Source organism: Pleurodeles waltl, chromosome 4_2 (assembly GCF_031143425.1).
Source record: "Pleurodeles waltl isolate 20211129_DDA chromosome 4_2, aPleWal1.hap1.20221129, whole genome shotgun sequence".
Taxonomy (NCBI): domain Eukaryota; kingdom Metazoa; phylum Chordata; class Amphibia; order Caudata; family Salamandridae; genus Pleurodeles; species Pleurodeles waltl.
In genome coordinates, this window is record NC_090443.1 from 1,071,306,289 (window position 1) to 1,071,331,948 (window position 25,660).

The 25,660-nt window shown below is 44.4% G+C and overlaps 1 protein-coding gene across 5 annotated transcripts in view; it reads left to right on the forward strand.

Annotated features, from left to right (window-relative positions):
- LOC138293788 (zinc finger protein 665-like) overlaps positions 1-24,195 on the forward strand; it is a 45,866-nt gene extending 21,671 nt beyond the window's left edge. For all 5 annotated transcript variants that reach the window (XM_069233127.1, XM_069233130.1, XM_069233129.1 and 2 more), the window contains 2 exons: positions 21,974-22,137; positions 22,641-24,195. In XM_069233127.1, the coding sequence (XP_069089228.1) occupies positions 22,116-22,137; positions 22,641-23,902 (1,284 nt within the window). In that variant the 5' untranslated portion in view covers positions 21,974-22,115 and the 3' untranslated portion in view covers positions 23,903-24,195. The remainder of the gene's footprint in view (positions 1-21,973; positions 22,138-22,640) is intronic.
- The last annotated feature ends 1,465 nt before the right edge of the window (positions 24,196-25,660 follow it).

Below are 25,660 nucleotides of genomic sequence, written 5' to 3' on the forward strand. Positions count from 1 at the left end.
CGACATGCAGCCCCCTTCCTCTCCCCACCTGCGCAACAGGCTTCTGAAAAAGAAAACTGGCCTTGCGCCAATTTGTGCTAGAAAAAAGTTTTTTCCGGGGGTCAATGTCCTTTTAACCAACTGCTTTCCAGCACTCACAATGTGTAAATGCGCAAAAAATTTACAAAAATGTACTGCACCAACACCAGACAGTGCTCACAGCAGAGTACCTTATTTCATGTCCAGTTTGAGAAAGAAAGGGAAAACTTCCCTCAGTGAAAAAGAGTAATGCAGTCCATAGCCCCCACCTCACCTCCGTTTCCAGTCCTCCTCGCCAGAGAACGGAACTCCAAACGTGCAGTCTCAGGCCTCTTCGGGCCTGCAAACAGATTCCACTGACAGCCAGAAGTATCCGAGGGAGAATTCTCAAAATGGAACGCGGCAAACAGCGGGGGGAAAGGAATCCGAAGCCTCCTAGGCGAACTGTCTTTCCGTGTTTCAATAACGCGGCGCCGGCATAAACGCGTCTGCCTTCAAGCGCGCGTCCTTCCTGAGCCGGTGTTCAGCTGCGGAGCATGACGAGAGCTCCTACGCGGCCGGCCTGCCTCCCATAAATGCCAACTATCCTCTCTTAATTTAAAATGATTTTTGTATTTTGGGGGAACTCAATGTCAAAAAAGAGGGTGATGAAATGTCTCCAATTCATGAAACAGGAAGAAATATTTAATGGAATCTCACAACGAGTAATTTTAGAATGAGGAAGAGGATATATTAGTGTTCTCAAGTAATAAAATTCCGGCATTAAAAAATAAATATGAAGTGTAAGCTAACTGAATGCCTTTGCAGGCCACAAGACTATATATATATATATATATATATATATATGGAGTCACAAGATGACATAGTCGAGTTCAACACTGAGGATACATTCCTTGGATTACACTTGTGGAACCAGCTGTGGGAGAAAGCTGCTTTCAGCCAACTTGAAAGGGAAGGTACCCGGCTCCAGAAGGCAGTAAAATATACCATCTCCTGGGTGCCCTGAGTAAGTTAGGCAGCTGCTATTCAGAACCATCACCCTCTCAGACCCACCCACCCTCATGAAGTGTCAGGCTGATTCCCTAATTACATCAGCCACGGATTGAAGTTCACAAGCGCGCTACCCGTAGCCCAGCAGGAGAGGCCTAATGAAATCTCCCACTACATCCCCAACAGTGCTCAGAGAGACTGCTGAACAGTGTATGACAGAAAACCGAGTCCGAACAAAGCGGGCAAATGAAACCCTCAACCCACTATGCTCTAGACTAGTCTCTGAAGCAAGGCACAGCGTTCAGCGGTCTCCTACTGTCAGCTACAACATGCTCTTCTGCATACTTTTCTGCGTCCCCCAAATGCGCTTCCGCCATGTCTGCCACTGAGACAAGCAGGAAATGCAGTGATGGGAGGGAGGTGGTGGGGAAATGGTGCAGTGGGCTGAGGAAAAAGAAATAACATGTTTTTAGTATTTAATGCGATTTACGGACTGTGCTGGTCTCACGCCCTCCAGATTGTGGTGAGAGAGGCACTACAAAACCTCCGATCGAGTTGCCATGTATGAAGCTTCAAAGCTCCATGGAGCGCGAAGGGAAGAGACAAAAGACATTTTTTAAAGTTCGCCCACACAAAAGTATAGCTCTCTATGAAACTTCAGAGTGGCATGGCTGCCATGGAGCGCAAAGGAGAGACAAAAGAAACAATGTGACGTACCGGATAGTCATGCATGCAATTTGTATTTGGTCCTCGGCAAGCATACTGTAACCCGCGCACGGCCCATCCTTCTAGGCTTCATGCATTTAACCTCGCCTTTTGACCGGATTAATAGCGATCCATGGGCGGTGGATGGGGATATAGTATATTTTTTAAGGGACATCTGGCTAAACACCATGGCCTCAGGCGTTACTCTAGAGATCTGAAATGTACCCACTGTTTTAACATCGAGAGAGGGTTGAGACGGGGGTGCATTATGGCCTCTATATTTTTTTTATATATATATTTTTTTTAAAGATCTCGGCTAGACAGTGCATGCGCTGTCTCGAAGATACATGTAGCTTTCAATCTGTGGGCTTCAGCTCACCCGTTTGCTCACTCCATTGTTGCTCTTGTATCCTTTGTGCGCCTTTGTCCATGGCAAGCATGGTCATGCCTCTTCTTGTGTTTAGCCACCGCCAACCCAGAGATTGACCCAAGTACTTATGTCCTTCCACCCCTCCCATCTTAGGAGCTACTTTCTTTTTTTGTGTTTGGGCATTAAACACAAGTGCTCCTGTTTTTCCAAGCTCTGTCCAATCTGCCCCAACCCCGTTGCTTCTTTTCCTTTACAGATCCGTTTTGTTATTCACCTTATCATGCAATTTCTGTTCCATTCTGTAACTTACTTACGGCGATTCATTAGTTTAAAAAATAAAATAGATACTGACATTCCACTTGACAAGCTGGCATTTTTCGCCACTCACTCTGCGCTTCGCTGCACCATTTCTGTAAGCAGGGCTGTATCTGTTTTCCTTCCTTTATTTACACAACTTATTACTATCTCGAAATCACGCAATATAGGTGTTTAAAATAACTATCAATACATTTAGTGGCATGAGAATATCAAAGTAATTTTATAAAAAAATGTCTTTACAGGCTCATAGGAACAGTGTAGCAGCATGAGGTTTCTGTTCGCCAGTGCGTGTGATATACCGCAAAAGTTTTGTCTCATTCAACTTGTAACTACAATGTTTATTCCCACATTCCCCATTCCGCAAGCTCCACTGCTCTGTTTCGGTAAATAGCTCTAAATCTTGTTCTTATCTGGTCACAAATGCTGCAGCTCCTTTCAGTCGATGTGGGCGATAAAATGCTGAGCTGGTGGGTGCTAAGCAGATGGCTATTTATTTCTGCATCTGCAGACCATGTTTCTGCATTAATATCCAGTTACATTCCATTTGTTACACAATAGATTACCATACCGAAATCATGCAAAATAGATAGGCGTTTATAATAATTAACAATCCATTTACTGGCATAACAATATGAAAGTAATTTTATAAAATAATATCTCTCTACAGACTCTTAATCAGGGTCCTAAACACATTACAATTTACCCAAACCTGGTAATACTCTCTCCCAGACACCTTTCAGTTATGAAATCAGCCTGCATTTACAGTGGCTGTCGTAAACAGTGTATAACAGACAGCAGGTAACCAGCTTATCGGTCATTTAGCACTGCTTCATTAAGTAAAAAGTCTACTATCTGGGAGTCCACATTATAACCTGTTGAAGGTGCTCCTTCCCTAGCTAAAGATGCTAAAGAATTGAAGGAATCATTATGGACAACCTCCCGTCTGGGAGGCAAGAAAGGTGAGGCAGTCGGATTCAAGGCTGAAGTGGTAGAAAAGTCAGTATTATGCTCACTTTCAAGCCCCCTTCTAGAAATGCTAGGCCTTCGCGGAGAAAGCAGACAAGATTGCTTCATGTGTATCTCTGTCCGTGTTCGGGGGGGAAGTTGTCACATCAGTTATCATGTCAGGAAAAAGTACTTTTCTTCTGTTTTTCCTACTAATCTGTTGATTTAATTTCTTCGATCTCTTATTTCCCTTCTTAAATCCATCTCCCAAGGAAAGTGTAGGAGGAGAAACTATGGGCCCACTCTTTTGGATGGCAGTTCTTTCAAAGATGGGGAATACCTTCAATGGGGGCTGGTTGATCTGTGCAGATTGATTGCCCTTCGACAGAGAAGTATCAAAGATAAATAGAATAAAGTCCACAGGACTAACCGAAAATGTTTTTGCCTCACTGGGACGGTTTCAATGGGCTCCTCCAGTATGAGTGCTTGCATCCTCACACGGGCGCTCCCTTAGGGGTGCCCTGGGGGTCACGCAAGAAGACCTCTGATCTTTAAGAAGTAGCAAAGAGGCATCATTAGTCTGAATAGGATCTAAGATTTCACCCCCCCCCTTTTATCTTTAGTCATCGCCATAAAAATTGCTGTTACAGAGTCAAGAATACAATCTGAGCCACCTACAGATTTCTCCAGGAGCTTTAAGATTGATGCAAGAAGGTTTTCTAAATTAAACAGAGAGGCTGAAAGCCTAGCCTCAGATTCCGGAGGTTGAATGGGCTGGATTCCACTGACTTCGAAGGCCGGCGTCGCTGACAAATGAGAATGGGGGTACAATGAATCTTGTAACGAGGGTGTGCTATTAAACAACTGCAAGCCAGTTGACGTCGGTAGACATTTGGACCTGGAGTCCACGGGCAGAGAAGAGAGATCATTAGCCTGAGGGCTGTATCTCTGAAATAAATCTGGATCCAGATCCGGCAGCGTAAAGTCACACGCTGTTGATAAAATGGCACCACTCTCCTGGAAACTTCTAGGAGCCATGTCAGCTAGAGAAAGAGGACTGACTGACCAGGCAGATGTGGAGGAGGAGGGGGGACAAAACTGTGGCCCCGGCAGACTCCGAGCAGGCCGAACATTCTCTACAGCTGCAAGGGACATCGAAAGGCCCTGTTCCAGGACCTTGACTCCTCTTTTCTGACTTACTTCCACCTGAAATGATTCCCTTGAAAACTCCCTTGAGGGCCCCTTAGAGGACTCTGTGACAGAAGTAGAGTTGGAGAGGGCTTCACCATTTGTTTCCTGGAATAAGGTATTCTTTTCCCCAGAAGGTAAATAGTTGCTCCTGCGACTGACCCTTCAGCAGGAGTATAGGATTAGCCTTGTTCCATATGGGGATGGATTTAGTTTTTAAGCAAGATCTTCCTAGGAGCAGACGGCCTGAAGAAAGCTTCTTCATGGTCATCATTAAATCTACCCCCACTGGGGGCACAAAAAGGCAAGTGATTTGCAGTTCGTGTAAAGCAAACAAAGTCAAACCTGTTCAGCTGCCGCCCTCTTCACCAGCTTCTTCACCCGCTGACCCAGCCTGGCCCAGCTTAATGGAAAAGAGTCCTGGCTCCTACTCGGGCACAAGCCTCAAGGGACTACGCAGCAATATAACCCCCACTGCAACTGTTTTTCAGTGCTCCGGAGTATTTAACCCCCAACTCCTAGAAGTGCCGCTCCTTTTGCTTTAGCCGAACACCACCTCACTTCAGCCCCTAACTCTGGTCTCTTGGAGAGCCGCCAGGAAAGGACGCTGCAGCTGCCCACTTTCCACATGAACTCCCCCGACTCTGAAGGCCCCAACTGATTTATCACCTGGTTCTCGGGATGTTTCAGGGCTGTTTTCAGGGCTGTTTCAGGGGGCGTCTAGACGCAGCATCCAGGGGCACAGAGGGTGCACCCCCTACGTCCTTCCTGAACTGTGGGGGTGGTCTCAGTTGAAAGTTACAGCTTTTCTGGTTCTTGTCTGGTGCTTTCTGGTGCTTTCCAGGGTCAAAATGTGCCACAAAACCAGCCACACCTCTGCAGCGCCTCCACAGTGCCTCCACCTCGGCTCCTCGCCCTCCAAATGATCTCCTTGACAGGGCGGCAGGTGGTCGAGGTGTTCAAAGCGGCAGGACAAAGGTACACCCCCCCACCCCCCCATATGGCCCCTGGCGGGGGGCAGAACCTAGGCCTTACGGAGCCCTTACTCGCAGAGCCCCCACCCCACACTGCGGGTCCCTGCAGCAAAGCAGTTGGGCGGCAAGGTGGCAGGGCAGCACGGGGAGACAGCCCCCCGGCCAGCTTGCCGCACTCACGGGCCGCTCTCAGACTGCTCCCCCCCTCGCGGGATCCTGCAGCGGAATGGTAGGGCAGCAAGGTGACAGGGCAGCGCAGGGGGGCGGTGTTCTGCTTTCCTACTTATCTCATATCAGAGCTTACAGAACCACTCTGGAATGCACTTCTGAGTTTAAAGAAGACCTTTATTGTTGTTAATTCTTCCACACCCACAAGTTCTTGAGAGACAAATTAATAGATTTCAAGCACACAAAGTAGTCGCAGCAAGAAAACAAAATATATCACAGTTCTTCTCAGTTGCAATGTACACAGCGGATATATATTATATGATTACAGTAGCAAAGCATAAAAATCCAAATTCATCACCGTATGAGCAAGTAGGACCTATCTTCAGCTTCATCTTTCTGGGGTCTGCAAGTTGATGACTCTGGTCAACTGCGAGAAAGAGATTATCTACCCACACGGGAGACTGGCAACTGACGCCTAGTTCCAGCCTGAAGTCAAGCAGATTTGAATCTAACTCACTGTAGCCCCGAGTCATCATTACAAAAGCGTGCCCCCTCCTCTCAGACTCGGAAAAACTACGCAAGCCTTTGGAGACTGGCCAGATCTCCTAGACTTCTCCTCTTCCCAAACCTTAGCCGAAAGGAAAACACCAAATGTACTCTCTCTTATCAGGTCTAGTCTGATGAGAAGAAAACAGCTTGGTTCATCTTGTGGAAAAACACAGACATCTAATGTCTCAACTGCAATGTCTAACTCCACGTTAAAACCAATAAACAGCTAACCTAAATATCAAATGTAATGTCTAATGTCATGTCAAATCCAATAGGCAGCTGAGCTGAATAGAAAATGTAATGTCTAATATCATGTCAAAGCCAATAGGCAGCTAAGCTGAATACAGAATGTAATGTCCAATATCATGTCAAAGCCAATAGGCAGCTAAACTGAATACAGCATGTCAAAGCCAATAGGCAGAATACAGAATGTAATGGCTTGTATCATGTCAAAGCCAATAGGCAGCTAAACTGAATACAGCATGTCAAAGCCAATAGTCAGAATACAGAATGTAATCGCTAATGCCATGTCAAAGCCAATAGGCAGCTAAACTGAAAAAAACATATAATGTGCTACTGGTGAACATTGAGCAACTAATATGCGCAGTGGTGAAACACAAAGTCATTGGTCAAACACAATTAATAGCATCACATTCCACCCTATGACCAATGAATTTTTGTTTCACATATCTCGTTTCAAACAAAAACAAAAAAAAACATCAGCACAAAAAAAACATTATCAGCAAATCAGATTTGAATGATCAAAGCAATCACTGTAAAGCAATGGAAGTGGATTAACATATAGATCTCATAACCTTTCACATCAGATACATCTACACAGAAAAGACTGAAACTTTTATACTCGGAATGAGATTATAGTGTCTCTAAAATAGCAATTTGATGTAGCATGAGTTCTACTCATGTAAAGGTGCACGGTCCACCTGAAAGGTTTGCTGGAATGTAAGCGAAAGTCAGAGTTCCACACGAAAAAACACAGACAGTTAACTGTTAAGGTTGCTTAGTTCCAGTGGAAGAATGCAATCAAACAAGTTGAACTTGAACTGAAGGTGCCATTTGCGCAAAATGTATCCATGGTGCTCGTACTTTACTCAGTCAGGTTCAAGTTGGGGGTTCGGTCCCTTCCCCGACCCCACACGCACACACCCGAAGGGGGACCACACAGCACACTCAGGGACAGTGGCGAAACATGGTAGGATCTGCAAAAGAAAAAAGTATGACTTTTCTTGCAAATATCATTTGTCATTTGAAATGTACCCTTCCTCTTCCTTTCCATGTTTTATAATCAGCAGGATGTTTTTAGGGCCCTTTGTTATAATTTCTGCAGGTTCTGGAGGGTCATCTGGGGCTTCAACCCACACCTCAGCACTGAAGTTTTCATCTGCTGCACCACAGCTTCCCTTTTCTTGCACTGTCAGAAGGGCTGGGGCAGACTCCTTCTTTACAAAACCTCCATTCACTGCACTTTTGACAAGTTGGGCCATTCTGTCTCCAATTTGTATGAATGAATCAGATTCTTTTCTAGTTATCAGCATAATTTTGATTTCTCCTTGGTAATCTGCAGCAATCATTTCCCCTAAAACCTGATCAATTTGCCATATCTGTCCTGGTAACTTTCCTCTCCCCAACTGCTCTGTGACTGCTTGTGGGACAGATTTCTCTTGTGAGTGCTGCACAGTTTTTATCAAATCTAGGGGAATGTACATCTCTCTCATCTCTGCCCACCTGTAAGTGGATTTTTCTCCCAGCTGTTCACATTTCTGGTGCACCCACTTAGCCATCCCCACTAAGTCAGAATTCTGGGTGTACACTTCTCTCTCTGAATTTTTCTCTTTAACATCTGCAAGGGAATTGAACCAGTTAGGTACAAGCCATGTGGAAAACCAAACGGCTAAACCATTGGCAATGAACCAAGAATCTGTGTGAAAATGACACATCTCACGCAGCTCTTGCTTTAAAATCTGACACACATTGTACAACACTGTTCCTTCTCCTGTGCCAGAAAACAACATTTCAGTCAATGAATCATTAGTCAAACAAACATGCTTTTTATCCTCAGGGGACACAAATTCAAATGGTGCACTCAATTTCACTGGTGACTCTTTTACCTGTGGTACGCTAGCCCTGTCTTGCAGGTACCAGATCCAGTGTATGATCCTAGCTAGGGGCACTATTTTCTTCCCCTGTTCCTGATTTACATGTAAATCAGTGTTTCCCTCTTGCACTGCGCAGAAACCTAAAGTCATTATTTCATTTGCCAAATCACAAGTGCACAGTTGGATATAAATTTTCCTAGTGACCATATACCAAAGTGTCTCTTGCTTAGTGCAAACAGTAAGAAACTCTAAAATCTTTTGTTTTACTTGCACATTTTGCGATGGTACCTCGTAAATCACATTCTGAGCTCTGTTCTCCGTCTTATCAGTTAAGAAATGCACTTCAATTGCCAAAAAACCTGGCTCACAGGGAGGCTCAGAGTGGCTCACAACTGTCTTAACCCCCTCATTACTGGAATGGGAAAAGACAGATTCTTCTAAAACACCAGTTTTATAGATTTCAGCATTATCTTGCATTAATGTGTTCTGGCTAATTTGCTCACGTAAATTCTTATTTTCATGTTCCAGCTGCCTACATTTCTCCTGCATTTTTCTGTAAGCAGATAAAAGTATCCAAACCCTTCTGTCAAAAACAAAAGGAACATCATTGCTTCCAAAAGGCACATTTTCTAAATATGCTTTATCACAGAAAGAAAACATGTTTCTCACAACACCATCAGGCAGTTTAACTACACGTGCATTTTCAAACATGGTCTGCCGTGCTTCTGTAATTCTCTAAACAACCAAAAACAATTACACTTTTAAATTGTGCACGTAGAAATCTATAACTCGACTTTCAAGACTGCTGACTACGTCAAAATGTTCTGCTTTCCTACTTATCTCATATCAGAGTTCACAGAACCTCTCTGGAATGCACTTCTGAGTTCAAATCTCCACACAGGCTCTGGTAGATACTGAGGCAGATTCTCCATGGTTTGGGTCTCGTCCACTGCCCATATTTCTTTATGTACATGATGCTGTCTTAATGGCCCAAACAGCAAGGGGCTTGCAGGTCATGTGGGACACTTTTGCAGCATTCATGGTTAATCTGGATTTTTTGGGGTATATAGTTTGATTCATCTTTGAGCTGGATGCCTGCTGCTGAACAGGAAAAAAAAAACAGTTCTATTAGGGCAAATCCTGCGGTTTTTAATTGTGCATCCAGGTTGGGCAGAAGACCTATTGGGAAATTATTTCAGGTTTACCATGCCAAATGTGTTTCAAAGTTGTGTATGGGAGTGAGATTTTGGGGTATACTAAGCTCACCCGACTGCAGTCAAAAACTTTTTTTTTAAGACTACTTTTATGTGTCCCCCCAAAGTGTCAGCCTTTGAAGGACATCAGCAACTGAGAGTAGGTTATGTTACCGATATAATGGCTCTCCGTCCACTTCTTCTTTGGGTAGATGTTTGGATGAGGAACAAAACAAAGCTGAATAGAGAAATACTGAGAGATTGCCTTGCCCTTGATTACTGCCATCATATTCCTTGGCACAAGCACATTAAAAAAAGCCCTGCAGAACTTAGCCTTTGTCACAAGTGGATTAGAGACAACTTAATGAGGCTAAGGATCTCTGTAAGAGAAGATGTTGCCCTTAAGATGCCTAGGGGCACGCAGATATATTTTGTTGAAAATAGTTCAAACAATGGTGCCCTACTTATTAGTTGTAAAGAGTAATTACAGTCGTTTTTTACTCAATAGATTCAGGCTGTATCTTCTGCACCAATTATTGGCTTTTCCAGAGGGCAGGAAAGATGTTTACAAGCTTGATGTTGGCAGCTGCGATAATGTGTCTCCACAGGACACTTTGTATTTCGTAATGTTTTATAAGTTCTATGCTGTATCTAGGCTATATTGAGGAAGGCATATTTAATTCCTTTGTTAAAAATGTGCTGAGTTTACTCAAGTGCAACAACAAATGTTACCTGCAGATATTATTTTTAACGTTGCTTTAAAAAACTGCCTTGAGACTAAGAAAGAGCAGGGATTGATTAACCTATGTGGCGGGATTTTAATTCAGGGTTCATGATGGTTGGTGTGTTTTTATTGCATGTATTTTATTTAATTATAATGCATTTTTATTGGAGATTGTACCTTTTTATTCAAATTTGCTGCTTTTATGGTTTGTACAAAGAGTAAAGCTTGTTGATTGATTGACAAATTGAGGCAAGTCTAGGTGTGAGCTACATTTGCATTTGAAGCTCAGGAAGGGACTGTGCAAAGCCCTCTCAGGCCATCCTACTCAAGGGGGAAAACACCTCACCACACCCGAACTGTTTGTCCACTCTCCGGGAGCAATCCACAGCCAACCACAGGGAAGTCATTCAACAGTGAAGTCATTCTGACAGAAAGGCCCTTTTGGATTGGGCAGAGAAATGGCAACTTTCTAAACTACAATTTCAAAAATAGTGCTATTAAGTTAGATTTTAAACTACTATTAAAATGGGTCCTCAGATCCTTTTTCTAATTGCTCGCAAACTAGAACTAAGCATTATAAGTTGTTACAATGTAAGCAAGTTTTTATGGGAGAGCCAGCTTTGTTACAGTGATAAACTGTTGGTACATATAAAACATTAAATATAAATGTCCTACTTTTTCATTTTCATGCACCCTGCCCTCTGGACATTTAGGGCTTATCTTAGAGGTGACTTGTAAGTACTAAAAAGGAAGGTTTCGCCACGACAAAGGCTTATTTTGCCAGGTCGAAATGACAGTTTATGACTGCATACCCAGGCTGCAGAGATAGGCCTGGAGACATGCTTTACAGTGCTACTTCAATTTAATTTATAGACCCTAGATACATGTAGTACCATGTACTAGGGGCATTTGTGTAAATTAAATGTGCCAGTTAGGTATATGTAACTTTTACCATGTTTAAAGGGGGGAGCATATGCACTTCACTGGTTAGTAGGAGTAAAGGGTGTAGAGTCCTATGGCCATCAAAAACTAGTTCAGCAAAAGAAGGCAAAAATCTATAGTGACCCTTCTGAAAGGTAAATTTCAAACAGGCATTTTTTTAATAGTTCAGCCTTTTTTTATAGTTGACTTGGTGTTGTCACTTTCTTCCTGATGCCCTCTCTCTAGGTTGGTGCACTGGGTAGAAGAAAGAAGTAAAGTCTTTGACCTAAAAACACAAATGGGCTATTGTATTTTGGTATGGTGGGGGTGAGTGTAGGGACTTCTGCAGCTCACATATATGGTGCCTTTATTCCATATTTTGCAAGAGTATGATTACCTAGTGAGGTTCTAACAAACCAATGGAACAATTTATGTTTCAGTTTGTGACACTGATATATAAAAGACTAAATATTCATAACATTAAAAAGTTTGTTTACCACCTACAGACCTGGGGCCTGGTTGAATGCTTTAATAAAACCATAAAGTTGATGTTACAAAAGTGCTGTTGCCCTGGATGGGAGAGACTCAGAGGAAATTATATTCTTAATTTTGTTAACTCTTAAAGGAGTTCCTCAGACCTCCACAGTCTTTTCTTCATTCAAGATCATGTCTGGACAACAACCTAAAACAATTTTAGATGTAACCTTTAATGAATGGACTGAACCATAAGACAGAAAGATCTTCCTAATTGAGTATGTGATTACTCTGAATATTTGCCTACAGTCTTAGCTATAAGGTAGCATCAGAACATTTGCAGAAATCCCAACAGGTACAGGAAAAGAAATATAATAAAGGTGTCTGCAAGAATACCTTAAAATGAGAGATGAAGCCTTCTTCCATTGCCTACATGTGAAAAAAATGTTTGTGCCAAGTGACGTGCGATACAAAGTGAAAACGTAGGCACCCTCACTTAGACTTGCCCAACCTGATCAATGAAACCCTTTCCAAAATGCATCATATGAATTTACTTTAAGCAATACGAAGAACCAGAGATGGAGAGACTAGTGGGTACAGTGGAGAGAACGCCTCAAACTGACAAGAACATGTTTCCTGTTTGTAATTCCAGTACCTGGAAAGGCTTAGTAGGTAAGACGTATTTCAAAGAGAGATAGCATCAAGACGTGAAACGGTTATAGGGCGGATTGAAACAATGTGTTTTCGTCCTTACCTGATCGTGCACCCTTTTTACAATATAACCTCGAAACATCCCCTGGCACCATGGTAAGGGTTCAGCTATTTCGTATCCCAGGGGCAAAACTAAAAGTTGTGAGAGATTAAACCAATACAGTGTTTTTTTTGTGCAGCAAATTGAACATTTTAGAAGCAAACAGTCACCCACAACTGTTTAGTACCAAAGGTAGATGGGTTTCTCTGGTTCAATATAGATTTTTGGAAAGTTAATAAAATGTGTATCCAGTGCCTCGGGTAGATAAGCACTGAGAACAGTTAGATGATGCAAGATACATCAGTGCCTTATATCTAACCAAAGGGAGCTGACAAGTACTACTGAGGGAGAATGACAAACATAGAACCACCTTCTTTACCTCCTTTGATCTGTTTCAATTCTGGTCACTACTTTTAGTTTACATGGGAGCTCTTCCGCCTCCCAGCTGCTCACGGATGACAGTCTTGTACCATTTCAGGCTAATTCTATGGTGTTGGACCTGGCTTTTTGACAGGGTCATCCCCAAACTTTTTGCCTTCCTCCTTTTCTTTTTCTGACCTCATTTTTGCTGGTTTTTAGACTCTGCGCGCTTTACCACTGCTAACCAGTGCTAAAGTGCATATGCTCTCTCCCTTAAAACATGGTAACCCTGAATCATACCTGATTGGACTATTAATTTACTTATAAGTCCCTAGTAAGGTGCACTTTATGTGCATAGGGCTGGTAAATTAAATGCTACTGGTGGGCCAGCAGCACTGGTTGTGCCACCCACTTAAGTAGCCCCTTTTCCTTGTCTCAGGCCTGCCATTGCAAGGCCTGTGTGGGCAGTTTCACTGCCACCTCGACTTGGCATTTAAAAGTACTTGTCAAGCCTAGAACTCCCCTTTTTCTTCATATAAGTCACCCTTAATGTGTGCCCTAGGTAACCCCTAGAGCAGGGTGCTGTGTAGGTAAAAGGCAGGACATGTACCTGTGTAGTTATATGTCCTGGTAGTGTAAAGCTCCTAAATTCGTTTTTACACTAATGTGAGGCCTGCTCCCTTCATAGGCTAACATTGGGGCTGCCCTCATACACTGTTGAAGTGGCAGCTACTGATCTGAACGGAGCAGGAAGGTCATATTTAGTATGGCCAGAATGGTAATACAAAATCCTACTGACTGGTGAAGTCGGATTTAATATTACTATTCTAGAAATGCCACTTTTAGAAAGTGAGCATTTCTTTGCACTTAAATCCTTCTGTGCCTTACAATCCACGTCTGGCTGGGCTTGGTTGACAGCTCCTTGTGCATTCACTCAGACACACCCCAAACACAGGGTACTCAGCCTCACTTGCATACATCTGCATTTTGAATGGGTCTTCCTGGGCTGGGAGGGTGGAGGGCCTGCTCTCACACAAAGGACTGCCACACCCCCTACTGGGACCCTGGCAGACAGGATTGAACTGAAAGGGGACCTGGTGCACTTCTTAGCCACTCTTTGAAGTCTCCCCCACTTCAAAGGCACATTTGGGTATAAAACAGGGCCTCTGCCCTACCTCATCAGACACTTGCTGGAGAAGAAACCGGAACCAGAAACTACATCCTGCCAAGAAGAACTGCCTGGCTGCTCAAAGGACTCACCTGTCTGCTTTCTACAAAGGACTGCTGTCTTGCTGTTGCCCTGCTGCCTTGCTGAACTCTTGTCTGGCTGTGAAAGTGCTCTCCAAGGGCTTGGATAGAGCTTGCCTCCTGTTCCTTGAAGTCTCAGGACCAAAAAGACTTCTTCCTTTCACTTGGACGCTCCGTGCGACGAAAATTTCGACGCACAGCTTGTTTCGCGGCAAGAAAAACGCCGCACACCGACGCTGATCAACGCGACGCTGATCAACGCGACGCTCTCGGGACGATCGAGACTTCGACGCACAACCTCGCAAGGACAACGCCGCCCGACTTTCCAGGAGAAATCGACGCGACGCCTACCGTGAACGCGAAACTTTGACGCACGGCCTCGCAAGGACAACGCCGCCCGACTTCCGAGGAGAAATCGACGCGACGCCTGCCGTGAGATCAACATTTCGACGCACAACCTCGCAAGGACAACGCCGCCCGACTTTCCAAGGAGAAATCGACGCGACGCCTACCGTGAGATCGAAACTTCGACGCGCAGTCCCGCAGAACGACGCGCAGCCGGAAAAACAAGGAGGAGAATCCACGCACAGACCCGGGACATCTGGTAATCCCCGCGATCCACGAAAAGAGACTGTCTGCGCGCCGGAAAACGACGCCCGACTTCCCCGCGTGGAAAAGAACGACGCAAGTCTTTGTGTGCTGAGGAGAAATCGACGCACACACCCTTTTTCCACGCATCTCTTTTCCTGTGGCCCTCTGAGGAGATTTCCCACCAGAAACCAGGTACTTTGTGCTTGAAAGACACTTTATTGCATTCTAAAGACTTAAGACACTTTATATCACTTCCCTGTGATATTTCTACAATTATCCTGATAAATATTATATATTTTTCTAAACACTGTGTGGTGTATTTTTGTGGTGCTATATGGTGGTATTGTATGATTTATTGCACAAATACTTTACACATTGCCTTCTAAGTTAAGCCTGACTGCTCGTGCCAAGCTACCAGAGGGTGGGCACAGGATAATCTTGGATAGTGTGTGACTTACCCTGACTAGAGTGAGGGCTTTTGCTTGGACAGAGGGTAACCTGACTGCCAACCAAAAACCCCATTTCTAACATTGGTGATCAGCGGTGAGGATAGGACTTGTATTTGTGCAGTGACATACAGTAGCTAAGTATTTCACTACCTACCCACAGTTGAAGGTCAACTTGGTTTTTATCTCTTTTTGAAAACCTGATTTTTTCCTGACAATTTTCAAAAACTAAATCCTCACTCAACATGTCTCTGACTGGGTCTCAGACAGGAGACTTTGACCTAGTCCAGTTGGATGCATATACGGTCAAACAACTAAGAGGATTCTGCAGGGCATTGAGGGTACCCACCCAAGGGGCCTCCAGAAAGGAGGACTTTCAAGTGGCGCTGAGGGCCTGGGCAGAAGCCCATTTAGAGGATGATGAGGAAGAGGAGCCAGAAAATGGCACCTCAGAGGAATTTTCACTATCTGTGGATGGTGTTACCACTGCAATTGTGCCCCCTTCCAGACCAGGGAGCAGTGTCTCTATGCAAAGCCTGACCGCAGAGGAAAGGAGAGAGGAAAGGGAGTTCCAATTGCAAATGGCAAAACTGAAAATTGAGGCTCAACAGGAGGAGAGAAGGGCAGAGAGAGAAGCCAAACAAGCTGAGGCTGAAAGAGCAGCCCAACAGATTGAAGCTGAAAGGGCAGCCAAACAAGCGGAAGCTGAAAGAGCAGCCAAACAGGTGGAAGCTGAAAGAGCTTTGGCTGAAAAGAAACTATTGTTGGCTCATGAACTGAGTCTCAAGGAGCTGGAGATCAAGGCAAGACAGTCTGAATCCAGCAATAATGGTGGCAGCATACTGACAGGACCTGCTGGAGAAAAGAAGGTTCGTATACCCAAAAATGTGGTGCCCAGTTTTGTGGTGGGAGATGACATAGATAAATGGTTAGCTGCTTATGAAGTTGCACTAAGGGCTCATGAGGTTCCTGAAGGGCAATGGGGGGTAGCTATGTGGGGTTATGTACCACCATTGGGGAGGGATACACTCCTCACATTGGATCAACCTGATCAAAACACATACCCACTTCAGAAAGCCACTTTACTTGCCAAGTTTGGGCTGACCCCTGAGGGATACCGTCAGAGGTTCAGGGACAGCACCAAACAAACCACACAAACATGGGTAGATTTCTTTGACTTCTCCAGTAAGGCACTGAATGGATGGGTGCGGGGCAACAAAGTAGCTGATTATAAAGGGTTATATGACTTGATTCTGAGAGAGCATATGCTTAATACTACTTTTACAGAGTTGTGCCAGCACTTAGTGGATAGTAAGCTGACTGATCCCAGGAAGCTTGCTGAGGAGGCGGACCTCTGGGCAAGCACCAGAGTGTCCAAAAAGGTATCTGGGAGTGACCCCGAGAAGGGTAGTTCCGGTTCCCCCCAACAAAGTGAGGGGGAGGTTAGAAATGACCCAGACGAGTCCCAGAGTAAGGGGGGAAAAAAGGGTTCCCATACCTCATCTGAGAAACAGGGTGGGGGTTCTGGTGGGCAGTGGCCCAAAGCATCCCATTCCCAACCCCGCTGCTTTGAGTGTTCCCAGATAGGACACAGGAAGGGGGACTCTGTCTGTCCAAAGAACTCACCCAATATTGGGACCTCTACAGGGGTGGCCCATGTGGCCTTAGGGGAATGTAGTCCCCAGGGGCAGGTCGTAGACCATGCCTTCATCTCCTTTAGTTGGGAGGTGGACTCAGAGGGTAAACTGGTGACCCCTGAGGGTGGGAGTCGTCACTTCCACCAGGTGGGAGTGAATGGGATCCCAGTCACCGCTCTGAGAGACACAGGGGCTAGTCTTACCATGATTGTGGAGAGACTAGTGTCACCAGAGCAGTACACCGGACAGGTGTGTAGAGTGACTCCAGCCATTGGGGAAGATTTCTTCCGCCCCATGGCCCGGGTGTCCCTAGAGTGGGGTGGGGAGGTGACCCAGAGGCGGGTCATAGTTAGTCCCCAGCTGCCCATTGACTGCATTCTGGGGAATGAGTTTCCCTTAGTGTCAGGAGAGCTGAGAGGGCCAACCCCCAAGGGTGCCCTAACAGTTCAGATGTCTGGCAGTACCACTCCCCAGAGGAGGATATGTAAGCCCCGATGGGGAGGCACGGGGAGGAAGGACTCACCCCTGCCCTCTGTTCAGCCTCAGAGTACAGACCCTGGGCTGAGGGACCAGTATCAGGGACCCACCCCTGGCCTGGTGAGAGTGGAGAAGGGGTGCAAGACCCCTGGGGTTACTACCCCCCATTCTGGGATGCTTCAGGAATCCCTTGGGAGCTCCCTACCAGCCCCCCAGTTGGAGGAGAAGCTCAGCCAACGGCCCCCCTCAGGGTCTCCACCTAGCGGTGGATGGTCAGGGGCCTGGCTCATAACACTGACAGCTGTCAGTGGCATCTGTTGGTTTCTGTCCTTGTGGGCAGAGTTTTCCCTGGGTTGGGGACAGAAGTCAGACCCAAGGAATGGAATGGGCCACATCACTTTGTTGGCCATGGTGATACTGTCTGCATACTGGGATGCATCTGTAAGCAAATTAAAGTTAGGAGCTGTACAGATGGGGTCCTCAGGTGATGAGAAGGGTTCCCCATGGGCCAGATCAGTGGCCCCAGAGAGTATAGACAAAGAAGCCTCACTGAGTTCAGAAAGGCGTAGAACTGGCGAGTGCCCCTGCAGTACTGGGCCATTGTCCATGTTCTATCGCCTTAAGCAGGGAAGTCCATCAGAGTGTTGATTAGTCTACCCTGGCTTTAGGCTGGGAGGGGGTCATGTTGGACCTGGCTTTTTGACAGGGTCATCCCCAAACTTTTTGCCTTCCTCCTTTTCTTTTTCTGACCTCATTTTTGCTGGTTTTTAGACTCTGCACGCTTTACCACTGCTAGCCAGTGCTAAAGTGCATATGCTCTCTCCCTTAAAACATGGTAACCCTGAATCATACCTGATTGGACTATTAATTTACTTATAAGTCCCTAGTAAGGTGCACTTTATGTGCATAGGGCTGGTAAATTAAATGCTACTGGTGGGCCAGCAGCACTGGTTGTGCCACCCACTTAAGTAGCCCCTTTTCCTTGTCTCAGGCCTGCCATTGCAAGGCCTGTGTGGGCAGTTTCACTGCCACCTCGACTTGGCATTTAAAAGTACTTGTCAAGCCTAGAACTCCCCTTTTTCTTCATATAAGTCACCCTTAATGTGTGCCCTAGGTAACCCCTAGAGCAGGGTGCTGTGTAGGTAAAAGGCAGGACATGTACCTGTGTAGTTATATGTCCTGGTAGTGTAAAGCTCCTAAATTCGTTTTTACACTAATGTGAGGCCTGCTCCCTTCATAGGCTAACATTGGGGCTGCCCTCATACACTGTTGAAGTGGCAGCTACTGATCTGAACGGAGCAGGAAGGTCATATTTAGTATGGCCAGAATGGTAATACAAAATCCTACTGACTGGTGAAGTCGGATTTAATATTACTATTCTAGAAATGCCACTTTTAGAAAGTGAGCATTTCTTTGCACTTAAATCCTTCTGTGCCTTACAATCCACGTCTGGCTGGGCTTGGTTGACAGCTCCTTGTGCATTCACTCAGACACACCCCAAACACAGGGTACTCAGCCTCACTTGCATACATCTGCATTTTGAATGGATCTTCCTGGGCTGGGAGGGTGGAGGGCCTGCTCTCACACAAAGGACTGCCACACCCCCTACTGGGACCCTGGCAGACAGGATTGAACTGAAAGGGGACCTGGTGCACTTCTTAGCCACTCTTTGAAGTCTCCCCCACTTCAAAGGCACATTTGGGTATAAAACAGGGCCTCTGCCCTACCTCATCAGACACTTGCTGGAGAAGAAACCGGAACCAGAAACTACATCCTGCCAAGAAGAACTGCCTGGCTGCTCAAAGGACTCACCTGTCTGCTTTCTACAAAGGACTGCTGTCTTGCTGTTGCCCTGCTGCCTTGCTGAACTCTTGTCTGGCTGTGAAAGTGCTCTCCAAGGGCTTGGATAGAGCTTGCCTCCTGTTCCTTGAAGTCTCAGGACCAAAAAGACTTCTTCCTTTCACTTGGACGCTCCGTGCGCCGAAAATTTCGACGCACAGCTTGTTTCGCGGCAAGAAAAACGCCGCACACCGACGCTGATCAACGCGACGCTCTCGGGACGATCGAGACTTCGACGCACAACCTCGCAAGGACAACGGCGCCCGACTTTCCAGGAGAAATCGACGCGACGCCTACCGTGAACGCGAAACTTTGACGCACGGCCTCGCAAGGACAACGCCGCCCGACTTCCGAGGAGAAATCGACGCGACGCCTGCCGTGAGATCAACATTTCGACGCACAACCTCGCAAGGACAACGCCGCCCGACTTTCCAAGGAGAAATCGACGCGACGCCTACCGTGAGATCGAAACTTCGACGCGCAGTCCCGCAGAACGACGCGCAGCCGGAAAAACAAGGAGGAGAATCCACGCACAGACCCGGGACATCTGGTAATCCCCGCGATCCACGAAAAGAGACTGTCTGCGCGCTGGAAAACGACGCCCGACTTCCCCGCGTGGAAAAGAACGACGCAAGTCTTTGTGTGCTGAGGAGAAATCGACGCACACACCCTTTTTCCACGCATCTCTTTTCCTGTGGCCCTCTGAGGAGATTTCCCACCAGAAACCAGATACTTTGTGCTTGAAAGACACTTTATTGCATTCTAAAGACTTAAGACACTTTATATCACTTCCCTGTGATATTTCTACAATTATCCTGATAAATATTATATATTTTTCTAAACACTGTGTGGTGTATTTTTGTGGTGCTATATGGTGGTATTGTATGATTTATTGCACAAATACTTTACACATTGCCTTCTAAGTTAAGCCTGACTGCTCGTGCCAAGCTACCAGAGGGTGGGCACAGGATAATCTTGGATAGTGTGTGACTTACCCTGACTAGAGTGAGGGCTTTTGCTTGGACAGAGGGTAACCTGACTGCCAACCAAAAACCCCATTTCTAACATATGGCATATCTAGATAATATCTCATCTAAAACCCTGGCTTAACACCTAGAGGCACCTCTGTCATGCGGGCAGTTCCAATAGTTAATCCTGCCAAATGCACACTAGCCACATCCCAAATTCTGTTTTGAGTTATACAATTGTTGTTACGGTTGGACCCATGTGAAGAAAATTGAGGCTCTTTGCCTATGTGCCAGACCACAAAATGAAAGGGAGGTGCAAATTGTTCACCTATAATGTACCATTTAACTTCTCTGTTATAGAAAATGGTCCCTAATCTAGTCCCTTGGGGACCTGATCAAGAATAGGCTTTTACATCCCTGCGACAGGGACTTGCATCTGATTCCAGTCTTGCACTGTGATGACGTTTCACTGCTCTTTATCCTTTACTGATGCGTCAGGGACAGGACTTGGGCCTGTTTTTCTTCAAGACTTTGAGACTGGGTGTCATCCTATTTTGTACATCAGTCGAAAATTGCATCCACATAAATTGACTTATGCGATCATTGAAAAGTAGTGTCTGCTGATGCAGTGGGTGTTTGAAGCTCTTAAATAGTACTTGTTTGCCTGTCACTTATCAGTAGTCCCTGAACATGTTTCTTTGATGTAGATTTTGTGTCGTAACAATACTAACCATGGGGTATTGAGATGTTTACTGGCACTTGAGCCTTTCTCCTTTTACCGATTAATTTTCTTGGCAAGTTGCATGGGCTGGCAGATTTTCTATCCTGCCTTCATGCATCCGCTGGAGTGTGGGCATATGTTATCAAGAAGAAATAAACATGCCAGCTCACACTCTTGAAGTACTTGCTGTATGCCAGTCCGGTTCACTTGGCTATGCTGCTTGACACTGGGTGATTTCTGTCACATGAGAAAGTTACTGCAGTTGTTACCATGGCCTGATTCCTTTGGAGAGGACACGTTCTCCTGCGACAGCACATCAGCGAATCAGTACCCATAACAAATGCAACTGAAAACAAAAACCTATGGCACACTATTCATCCTTGGTGGTCCTGTGAGAAAAGGCAGAGATGCAAGACCTGCATTTCTCTACATCTGGGGGTGGGTGGAACCTACAGCAGTGGGGTTGCAAGAAACGCAGAACCCGTCATACTCTGTACTGACCAAAATACTGTCTGTGGAGTTGCTCTACGTTTAAAAGGGAGGGAGACTACTTAGCTGAGCTTTTCACCACCCAAACACAGCCGTGGGTAAAGAGGATGGGAGGAGGAGTTCCCTATATAATGCAACCTCCAAAATTAGAAATCCCTAACTTTTGTGGCAAAGGAAGATGCAGAGATGCCCCGCGGGAAATGACATGCCTATTGAAAGGCAACTTTAGAGGCAAACTGTTTTTTTTCTGTTGAAATTGTTGTACACATGAAGGAGCTTTTCCTGTATGTCTGAACTTAGAGATATTACCTGTTATATTTAATATCTTACTACAAATTGAGTTATGTGAAAAAAAGACACTCTTGAAATAATGAGAACAATGTAATAATTGATTCCATTCTCATGATCTCTCTACCAACTGCCAATGTTTTTCTCCACAGGCTGAAGTATGAATGTTGACATGTTTCACTAAGTTTGACATGTTCCCAACAATGCTGCTGTATAACTTTACTAAATGGTCATCCCTGTTTCAATGTCTTAATCATATCTTGCCAGCATTTTTGCTTGATGTTTTTGAAATGCTTATAGTGTTTTGGGTAATATTGTTTCCCGTTTTATTTTTGTCCTTAGATAGCTTTTAAATACAGTTGTTTTACACACCGTAAACTGCAGCGTTACTTTGCTGCTTATAATCTTGGCTTAGATTACAAATAGAAGTGGAAATTTTATACTCAACAAGCTAAAGAAGTATAGACTCTTCTAACTATGATTTGAAATGTTTTTGCATTTTAACAGAGTCGGCCCATGAAGATGATGATGAGTAAAAGAAAAAAAGTCTGAAGTACTGACCACATCCGAGGTCTACTTGAAGAACCAGGGCTAATAATCTTAAGTATAAAGATCAGAAGAATTCAGTGAGAGCCAGAGGAATCCATACATGGACAGATTTATCTCAGAGAGTAAGACAGCCTAATTTTGTGGATGCAAGAGCCTGAACGGTACCATTAGCTTCTGAAGCTGAAAGAAAATAAAATCACCAGGGCATTGACAGTCTGTGCAAAAGGGTATCCAAAAAACAACTATAGTCTGTTTTGGTGTGAGCTGCTTATCACAGTGCCTAAAAGTTTGAAGTCCTAAAATCAGTGCTGATTCCAGTTTGGGCCATATTTATGACATAATTCTGATGGTGTAGAAACCATCAACCCTAAACCAAATACTGACACTTAAAAAAAAAAGACCCTTTTTCATAGAATGAGGGACATTATCACTTTCTTTGCTCACTAATAGATGAGTCTTATTCTTTCAGGTTTTAACTAAAAAAAGCTTGTTCGGACACAAACACTGTAAAGTTGTTTAAATTGTTTAAGAGCAGTTCAACTCTTGATGTTAAATTTGCAAGCACACCTCAGAAATACCATAGTAAGTAGCCATTAAATATATATCTGTTGTTTTTTATCATCAGTTATGAACCATCTGCAGAAACAGCCAATATATGTTTCCAAAAACATACAGAAACCAGAGACCCGGAATGCGAAAGAAAAAACGTACACATGCAGTGAATGTAAGAAAGGCTTTAATTTCCCATCTCAATTAAAGCAACACGAACTAACACACACAGGAGAGAAACCATACACATGTCGTGAATGTGGCAAAAAATTTAACAACTCATCAAACCTAAGGGCCCATCAACAAATTCACACTGGAGACAAACAATACATTTGCAGCGAATGTGGCAAGAGCTTTAAGCAAGCATCAGGGCTAAATCTCCATCGGGGAACACACATTGGACCAAAACCATACCAGTGCACTGAATGCGAGAAAAGCTTTAACAGACCCTCACACTTAAGGACCCATCAACGAACACACACTGGAGAAAAACCATACAAGTGTAGTGAATGTGGAAAGAGCTTTATTAGTGTATCATACTTATCCATTCATCAGCGAACACACAGTGGAGAAAAGCCATATAAGTGCAGTGAATGTGGAAAGAGCTTCAGTGACCCTTCAGCATTAAGGCACCATCATTGGACACACGTATTAGAAAAACCATACAAGTGCAGTGAATGTGGAAAGAGCTTTATCACTTTATCATACCTAACCGTTCACCAGAGAACACACACTGGAGAAAAACCATACAGGTGCATCGAATGTGGGAAGAGCTTTAAAGACCAATCAAACTTAAGATGGCATCATCGGACACACACTGGAGAGAAACCATACAGTTGCACAGACTGTGGGGCTAGTTTCATTAGATCATCACACCTAGCTGCTCATAGGAAAACACACACTGGAAAAAAACCTTATTGGTGCAGTGAATGTGGAAATTGCTTTAGTGAACAATCTGACTTAAGAATTCATCAGCGTACACACACAGGAGAAAAACCATACAAGTGCAGTGAATGTGATAAGCGCTTTACTAGTTCATCACACCTTGCTACTCATAAGAGAATACACACCGGAGAAAAACCGTACAGTTGCAGCGAATGTGGGATGAGCTTCAGTGATTCTTCAGCATTAAGATCCCATCGCCGAATACACACAGGAGAGAAACCTTTCAAGTGCAGTGAATGTGGGAAGAACTTTATCGCAGCATCACAGTTAAAACGCCACCAGCAAATACACTCTGGAGAAAAGCCATACCAGTGCAGTGAATGTGGGAAGAGCTTTATAAGAGCATCAAATCTGAAGGCTCATCAGCGAACACACAGCAGAGAAAGAGTATAAAGTAGGAAGAACTTTACTCAGTTTTTTTTTAACTAAGATAAAACCATCAAACACAAAATAGTAAAAAAATAAATTATGCAGGTGCCTTGATTGTGAAAGATGTACACCCACTACTTCGACCCCCTCCATTGGGGTGGGGGTTGTCACTGTATTCCCAGCACAGCATTGTGAGCCCTACACATCAGGTTAGTTTTTACTAACGTTTACATTGGGAGTCACTATACAACAGTGGGCCTTCCACAAATGTATGTGTATATGGAATAGGGTTAATGGAATAAAGCTATCTAATTGTGTGTGAGTGTGTGTATTTATATAAAAATATATACACTGAAAAAAACAAAGGTTACAGAAACGTTATAGTTAGGTTCTGAATTTCCTCGCACAAAGCCAAAGTAATTTAACAGTTATAGTTATGGTTAACTCAAGTCACTATAACTCGCACCCTAAGTTAACTATAATTTGTGCCCCTGCCATGTACAGTTTTCTCATCAATAATTTTATTGCAAATGTTGCAGTAATAATATCACAGAAGTTATCATCAATGATGTAATATGCATAGTAATTAGCTGTGCATGGTTCAGCTGCAAGGTATAGTTACCTTAGGCCGCGAGTTATAGGTACTTAAGTTAACTATAACTCCTGAATTTCTATGGTTTTGTGCGAGGAAATTCAAAACCTAACTATAACATGCCTATAACCTATTGTTGTTTCAGTGAATTTCTATGTTTTTTTTAGCACACACAGATGTAAATATAAGTAGCACTGCCCATAGCCAGGCCCATTGACCAACCCTCCTGCATGCACCCTAAGCTACACACTGCCTTTCGCTGTGTGCAGCATGAGGTTGGATGCAGTGGGTGTTTTTTTTTTTTCCCTTCAATCTTTTTCTGGAACCCAGGTTCCACCAGTGGAACGGCAGTTCCTGATCTGGGGTTCTGCCCGTAGATCCGTGGTTCTGCAGATCAGACAAAAAAAAAATAATTGGGCAATTTTGTGCCTGTCCTATGGGGTCGGGATACCTGTATCCTGACCCTTGGTGTGTTTTTGCACTCTCCTTTTCCCACCACCATGTTGATGCGATAAACAAAATGGCGGTCACAACTTTTCCATCAGGTTGCAACCAGCCAATCAGGGCCTTGCTTTTCCCCCGGATCCTCAAATCCGGGTCCAGATCTGCGGAGGATCTGTGTCCCTATATATCTATATTTTTGAAACTGAATGGATTTGCACCAAACCACAAAAAGCGTGATCTGCGCAACAGGATCTAGCTTCCTGACAAAAATGGTGTCATTCCATTCAGAGGTTTGGGCTGTAGGCATGTCTAAAGATCCTATGGAAGAATGAATGGGAAAAACGTGGTTTAAGACCCCTCTTTTTTCTCGACCCCTGCTTGACGGATCACCCCGAATCTTTCAAGTCAGCCACTCAACCGACCAAAGTATAAGTTTTGAACATTTTGTGAAGATTCATCAAGCGGCGCCTCACCTAACTATAACTTACGCCCCCTGCAATGCACTTTTTATGACCCCCCATATTACATCACTCTTTCCATAGTGACCTCACTGATGATGTGTCAAATGACATCACTGATGACATCATCCACTGTCAGTTTTTTGTAAAAGTTTCTGAGACCTAAACATATATAACAATCTACTGTATATGTTCAATTAGTGTTTGTGCTTTACTAATAAGTGATAGTATTTCTCACATATGTCATCTATGTGACTGTATCGGTGTGTCAGTGAGTACATGGGTATG